General features: G+C 49.0%; 1 protein-coding gene across 1 annotated transcript in view; it reads left to right on the top strand.

Moving 5' to 3' along the window:
• LOC108802929 (protein-arginine deiminase type-2-like) overlaps positions 1 to 7,110 on the top strand; it is a 47,257-nt gene extending 40,147 nt beyond the window's left edge. The window contains exons 11-16 of the mRNA XM_018574772.1: positions 1,275 to 1,426; positions 3,046 to 3,190; positions 4,343 to 4,436; positions 5,488 to 5,564; positions 5,991 to 6,116; positions 6,715 to 7,110. Of these exons, the coding sequence (XP_018430274.1) occupies positions 1,275 to 1,426; positions 3,046 to 3,190; positions 4,343 to 4,436; positions 5,488 to 5,564; positions 5,991 to 6,116; positions 6,715 to 6,951 (831 nt within the window). The 3' untranslated portion in view covers positions 6,952 to 7,110. The remainder of the gene's footprint in view (positions 1 to 1,274; positions 1,427 to 3,045; positions 3,191 to 4,342; positions 4,437 to 5,487; positions 5,565 to 5,990; positions 6,117 to 6,714) is intronic.
• Positions 7,111 to 7,645: the final 535 nt, after the last annotated feature.

Consider the following 7,645-nt stretch of genomic DNA (forward strand, 5'->3'; position numbering starts at 1 on the left):
TTTATAATTTTTTACTTTAACACTTTATTTTAAATATTTAATTATTTTTTTTTACTTTTTACAATTTGTATTTATAATATCTTTTATTTTTTATATATATTTTTATATCACTTTTTGATTTTAAGTATTTCCTAATATTATCTTACTTTTTTTTTTTAGGTTTTATTTATTTTATAATTTATTTCACTTTTTTATAATTTTTTCACTTAACTTTATTGCTATCGCACAGAAGCTGACAAGCCCCCCATGTGATAGCATTTAGAGGTGACAGGTTCTTTTTTTATGTAACCTGTCACCTCCAATACAGGAGTTCAAGCACTGTGCTGGCTCCCCTGTGATAGCTGGGAGGGGAAAGGCCGCGAGTGCAGCTCTCCCATCTCAGTGTTCACACGGAGCATCCCCGACATCACTTGAACAGCTTGCCCCCCCCCCGCTCTACATTTAGTTCTGCTTGCCCAAATCAGGGCTAAATGTAGAAGAAAAAAGACTTACCCGGCGCCCGGAACTGCATATTCCGTGCGTCAGGCGATAGGAATTCCACACCATGGGCGTCCCAAAGCGGTTACCGGGTGACACCCCGCCGTGACACATCGCACATGCGCAGTGATCTCATTGATTCCTGCCGGCGACCATCTTGGTGATAGAGAGAGGAGGGGACAGTCACCAGGTGGGGTGAGGTATGCCCCCGGGTCCCCTCCTCTCTCCCGAAACTATCGGGCTCTCGGTCCATGACAAAGTGCCCGACTGTTTTTAGAGGGGGGTGACACCAATATGACTGTCATTTTGGTGTCACCCCTCCAATGGTGACACTCGGGTGTGAGGCACACCCCCCTTGTGACGCCACTGTTCCACACCCCTGCCGCCGAGGGCAGGCCTCGGTGGCCTTGTGGGAAACCCGGCACTGTAGGTGGTCATATTAACCCCGTAATGACGGAAGGTAACCTAAATCTTGACACATGAACCCCGTTTTGCAACTTCCATCTTTTAAACTTTTCAGCCAATGAGAAGGCTTGCCTCAATCAGCCAATCACAGGGGGGCACTTTCCTTTGCACAACCTATTTACATAAAAGTAACACGAGAGAAAGTCTCTTTTACGGAGCCCCTCGTCGGAATGTCACATGAGCCGGCTTGGTGCGCGCCGTTCGGGAGAGAACCGACGATGGGCTCCGGTCACTAACACAATAGGATCCGTATTTTAAATAAGTGACGGTTATTTTCAGCCAAGTCCGATGAGATGAACCTCCTGATCCTTGTTGTCTCCTCCTTTTTCCAGGGGCCGGATTTTGGCTACGTTACGAAAGTGGCAGACTCCGACGACGTGACCAGCCTGGACTCCTTCGGGAATCTGGAAGTCAGCCCGCCGGTGACCGTCGGCGGCAAGAAGTATCCTCTGGGGCGAATTCTGATCGGAAGCAGCTTTCCCACGTAAGGATTTCACCGATTTTTGGGGTACGGCTCTCGGGTCAGTGACCTCCGGTGATGTAACGCGTCCTCGCAACATGGAGCCAGCGCCACTGCCTCCTTCTCATTGGACGCAAATTCACACTGGGTGTAACACGCACCCATCACAATGTTGGGGTCGGCTGGGGAGATTTTTCAGTACGTCTGAAGTCCTTTTCTATCCTCTTTTTTTCCTTTTTCATGAGAAATAACACGATGACATCATACAAAATCATCTCTGGCTCTGTGACTGTGTTAGGCCCCGTTCACATTGAGCGGTTCGCAAATGGCGCGATTTGCATTTTGCGCGATTTGTCGCAAATGATTGCATTGAGCAAGCTTGAATCACGGCTAAATCCACTCCAAAAAGGGTCCTGCTGTAGCGACGCATGACCCGCGACAGCAGGACCCTTTGCCCCATTGAGAAGCATTGGAGAGCGATATCGCGCTGTAAATTGCAGCGCGATATCGCGGGAATTACCACGCGATAAGTCGCTCAATGTGAACGGGGCCTGAGAGTCAGAAAGTCCACTCGGTTTACCTCTAAGCTCCAGTGCAGATACATGGATGCGGCTATTTATAATAAGGGACTGCAGCCTCTTGAGTCCCACTGTGTGAGGGCGGGGCTACACTGGAGGGGGCGGAGCTGTAACCAGGGAACACCGTGACTACATTTTCTCAGGCTCACATTCAGGACCATTCTGAAGGATATTCTTCTGCCAGCTAGAAGAATTTAGTTGGCGGTGAGGGAGGACGGGGGGTGGGGGGTTCGGGTTATTTGGAGAGTGCAGATAGACTGGGTTCCCTCATTAAATGTATATTTTTTTTCATTTGATTTGCCCCTTTAAATTATGAATTTTGGGGGTAATAGAAGTATACAGCTGAACGTAATGTGCGCTTTCAGTTATCAGCACGCTGGGAAGTCGCCGGTCCCCCATTGCCCGTGTCCTCTCTGACCCCTCTCTTGTCTCTGTGGGGTGGCCGGGCTCAGAGTAATTCTAGATCATCAGCTGTCACATGAATGGCAGTAAACACCTTGGGCCAATGAAGGCACATTGCTGAGCGGGCATAGTTATTTGTGAGGGTTCTCCGCGCTGCGCTCATCTCTTCGGAAACCCTAGAGTACCCCTCGGCCAGAGGTGACACAAGCACGCACATGGGATGCAAGGACACTGATATGGACATTACATGACGTAACCTCACCGGCAACGTCTGCACATGGGTCCCATTTCCAGCAAATAGTCCTGCACAGACGTTTGGCCATCGAGGTCACGCTGGAAGTGTTCTCGATTTCATTTTCATGGAACAAACGTGAAACGATTTATTTACTTGTTGAATAGAAATATATAACCAGTAACATGCAGCACATGCAAGGCGGCCTTAGAATAGTTTTGAACTAGAAAAGGGAAAAACATTAAAAAAGGGAGAATGGAGAGACCTCCTCGGAGGCCGCGGACTGATGGGGGGGTTCAAACTTTTGCACGTTCCTCTTATTCTGTCCAGTCCGGTATATTCGGAGAAGAAATAGGAATTGCAGTTTACGGAACGTGCAGAAAGAGGTTTCCATCACCGGTAACTCGCTGTTGTTCTCTTGCCCCCCTCAGCACTTCTGGGAGACGGATGACCAAAGTGGTGAGGGACTTTCTGTATGCCCAGCAGGTTCAGGAACCCATCGAGCTCTTCAGTGATTGGCTGCTGGTGGGTCACGTGGACGAGTTCTTGACTTTTGTGCCAGCACCAAATGGGAAGGTATGTCCACCGGGCTTGTTGTGTTGTATCGGGGTTGTCTTTAGTATGTGTATTCATGTTGAATATTAGGAATAGGGTCACCATTGGCTTGTGGAAGTTCGGTAAAGTCTTGTGTGGTGACACAACATGAAAATGTTACAGACACAACTAGACGCAGGGGTGTCAAACCCTTTAATCCGCATCAACATTATGGTTGCCCTCAAAGGGCTTGTAAGACTATATATATGTATCTAATCTTTATCAAAATTGCCTCTGCATTCGATTTATCACTGGTTTTAGTAATAACTTAAAGGAGAACTATGAGGCGAGTGATTTCCACTCACCTCATAGTTCGGGGCGACGTGTGACAATGAGACTGTCACAGGTCGGCTCAGTAGATCGGGAGGTGAGCGAACAGATACCGGCGTTCGCTCACCTCTCGATCCTGTTACGGCTCTCTGCCGTGACAGGGGAGGGGCTGGATTCTCCCCTCCCCACCAGCGCTGACTGGCGGAAAGGACGGTGGAGTACAGCTGGCGTACGGGGCTGGAGTACGCCCCGGGTACAGCTGGCTCTGCCTCTAGATAGGCGGAGCCAGCTGTCACTCACGCAGCTGGGCAGATCTCGACATTGATGTCGGGATCCGCTCCGGCTGCGGCGTCTCAGTATACCGCGAGCTGTAGCTCCCTATATACTGAGCTTAGGGTGACGGGAGGACGCTAGTTTGTGTCCTCCCGTTACCCTAAGGAGAGCTATGGGGAAAAGCCCTGACCTCATAGTTCTCCATTAATACCTAGATCTGAAAGTAGAAGTCTAGGAAATGGCCTGGTGGGCCGGATTTGGGCCTTGAGTTTGACACGTGTTCTAAAGGAACGGGATAATTATCCTGGCCGTGCAATGCTGCCACCTGCTGCATGTTGTGAGCATTACCTCATCTCCTGCTGATTATTCCATAGAAGCCATCAAACTGTCCAATAAGAACTTGTCTGTATTGTCCCACAACAACCAATCAGGTTAAGCCTTTGAGACCCCAACTCTCATTTTTCCCAGTGCAGGTTTGAATCCGGTTGGGGCTACTGGGCCACATAGACAACTTTTGTATTTATTTCCTTGGTCGGTGGGGTTTTCTGGGTAAGCAGATGGACCCCGCTCACTTATCTCTTCTCTCCCCAGGGTTTCCGCCTCCTTCTGGCCAGTCCAGCCACTTGTTTACGAATCCTGCAGGAGAAGAAGCAGGAAGGGCATGGAGACGTCATCCTGCTCCAGGGTACGTGACCCGTTGGGGCCGTGCATCTCTGTCCTGCACCATGACATGTTATAGGACACGCTCTATAACGTGATGTCTGATTTTAGGTTTTATTGTGCGTACAGTTGAACACGAAAACAAGCTGTGCGACTCCTGAGCTGAACTCTCTACAGACTATAATTGTTGATGTTTGAACGTTAATTGGTTTCAGAAACCCTTCGAGTGTAATTATGTACCAGTGATGGCTTCTCTCTTAGTCAAGGTTTGCCAGTCTGCTTATCTAGTAGAGTCGTCATGTATACTTATCCTGGATCCCAGCAGTTGCTCTGTTGGGGTGCTGAATGCATGCCCAATGTACAGATGGCCACTAGAGGGAGAACCCACTCTTCCAGATATGTGATACAATAATGTACAGATCTGAGATGTCTGCATTGCTGCTTCAGTCCTGTGTGGTAGATTACACTGAGTGGCCGGATTATTATGACCCCCCGCCCCCATCAGTACTTGGTTGGGCCGCCTGGTGACTCCACGAGATGATGAAAGGCGATGCAAGGAATCTGACACGGCACTGTGGCCCCTCTGTTGTCTTGTACCAGTCTTGCCCCTCCCCCGTTCTGCCCTAACATTGACTAGTCGCTGACGGCCACAATTCGCACATTCAGACCCAGATTTACTCTGCGATTGTCAGCAGGGACAAGGCTTTCCCTAAGCTGATGTCATTTTTCTTCTTTTTCCACCTATTTTGCTACATTTGTGATATTTTGTTACACCTCAGCGTTGCAGTAAAATCCAACAAGGGTTCTAGTCCTTCCCAGTCATCCTAAACTTTACCTGGCTGGATAAACACTTTAAATGGTGCTCCAAGGGCAGTGTATATTGGAGCTGATGCTCATAGCTGTCCCACTGTTGCTCCAGTTTAAATATATACTCCTTGTAATGTAGGCCGGCTCTTTGCTGATTGGCTGGAGGTGTATTGGGGTGTTTTGCTGTCATGCTTAGTACATATTTAGTTTCTGTTAGGTAAATATAAATGTGTTCACACAATAACAGGAGTGCCCTGGTATCATTGCAGGATTTGAAACCAAGAGATGGACAGTCAGCAAAGTCCTGTCCACGGATGTCATCGTGATGGAAAATGCTTACGCTCAGGTATGACATATGGACGTAATCCCTGTACATCATCCGGGGGTGTAGAGTATATCAGGCTGCAGGCTGGAGTTGACGTCAGTGGTGGTGTGATGAAAATTTGAACGTACAAAACGAAAAGTCAGAACGTACAAAGGGCCCTGAGCAGGCTTCTCCTACCCTCATGTGGCAGCTCATGCCTAGCAAATGGTCACTTATGCAGCGAACGCTTCATTGTGGGGTGACAGGAGAAGCGTCACATGGTCCCTCATATCTGCAAGTATTGTATAGTTTTAGTGTGCTCCGGCAGTGGATGGGTCGGTGGTTGTAACTATGGTCCCTCACTTAAAGTAAACCTATCCAGGAAGCCTGGTATGGGCAAAGTACGGGTTCACGTCAACCTTTCTAGATTGCCTGTAGGGTCATTATTGATTTATTGTTCCTCGGCAGCACTGCATCGACTGGAATCGGGATATTCTGAAGCGGGAGCTCGGTCTGACTGAAGACGACATTATTGATATTCCGGCCTTGTTCAAATTGCAGGATGGAAAGGCTTGTGCGTTTTTCCCCAATATGGTGAGTTGGGTCCCTGCCTTGCCCATGTTCATTGAGCTCTTCCAACTTTTGGTGAAGGTCCTTCTCCGTCCCACCATGGCTGTCCCACCATGACTGTCCCACCATGACTGTCCCACCATGGCTGTCCCACCATGGCTGTCCCACCATGGCTGTCCCACCATGGCTGTCCCACCATGACTGTCCCACCATGACTGTCCCACCATGACTGTCCCCTGTGTGCAAAGCCAGCTCCATAAAGACATGGTGTGACCAGTTTGGTGGAGGAACTCGAGTGCCCTGCACAGAGTCCTGACCTCAACCCTACTGAATGCTGACAAGTAGCTAGGTCTTCTTGGCCAACATCAGTGCCCGACCTCACAAGTGGGCACAAATTCCCACAGACACCCTCCATAGTCCTATGGAAAGACTTCCCAGGAGAGTGGAGGATGTTACAGACACAATGGGGGAGCAACTCCCTATTAATGTTCATGGTTTTGGAATGGGATGTCCAACAGTTCATATAGGCATCAGGTGTATATATGGTAACTGCAGGAGAGCTGTTTTTAGCCTTTTTGTTCATCTTTTAACCTCTTTGTCCTCATGTCTCACTTTCCTTTAGGTGAATATGATCGTCCTGGGAAAGATACTAGGAATTCCTAAGCCGTATGGTCCAGTCATCAAGGAGACCTGCTGCCTGGAGGACTATGTCATTGACCAGCTCAAGCCACTGGAACTGTCCTGCTCCTTCATCGATGATGTGGTGTCATACCACAAGCAGCTTGGCGAGGTGCACTGTGGCACCAATGTACGCCGAAAGCCATTCTCTTTCAAGTGGTGGCAGATGGAAAAGCCATAGAGTTCCGGCCGGGAGTGAAGCTACCTGTCCCCCATCTGTCATCTCCAGCGATCCGGTGTGCAGTGAAGCCCTCTAGTGTCAGGACTGTAAACTACCACTAACCTCAATCCCTGTGTTATGGGGCCACTAATCAAGGAAGCCGATACCCAGCAGGATCCCAGTTTCGCCCAGCTGCTGCAGCCATTGCATGGCCAAATGAAGGCATCACCCTCCTCTGATGGATTCTCCAACTTGTAAATGAACAAAGAATTGGGCAAACCAGCTGAGACAGGGTGACACCTTCGTTATGGCCTAAGCGGGGTGACCTGGCTGTCACTGAGTTTGCTCATATTTCTTCCCTTTGTTGTAGTGGGCGTGGCCTTTCGCCAACAACTTTCCATTTTTTAGGGTGTGGATAAGCACAAAACCATGAAATATGAATCCTTTAGGGAAGCCTGTACAGTGAATATGAAATAGACGGGTCATACCAGCAAGGATTTGCAGATAAGGGTCTGGATCAGGGGTAGCCAAACTCTGGCCCTCCAGCTGTGGGTGAAACTACAAATCCCATGATGCATCTGTCTGCAGGAGTCGTGGCTGTGAGAATCTTGCAATGCCTCATGGGATTTGTAGTTCCATCACAGCTGGAGGGCCGGAGTTTGGCTACCCCTGGTCTGGATTATACTAACACACACACACACACGTACGTACACAC

This window comes from Nanorana parkeri, unplaced genomic scaffold, assembly GCF_000935625.1.
Source record: "Nanorana parkeri isolate BGI_ZX_2015 unplaced genomic scaffold, ASM93562v1 scaffold3219, whole genome shotgun sequence".
In the NCBI taxonomy this organism is placed as follows: Eukaryota; Metazoa; Chordata; class Amphibia; order Anura; family Dicroglossidae; genus Nanorana; species Nanorana parkeri.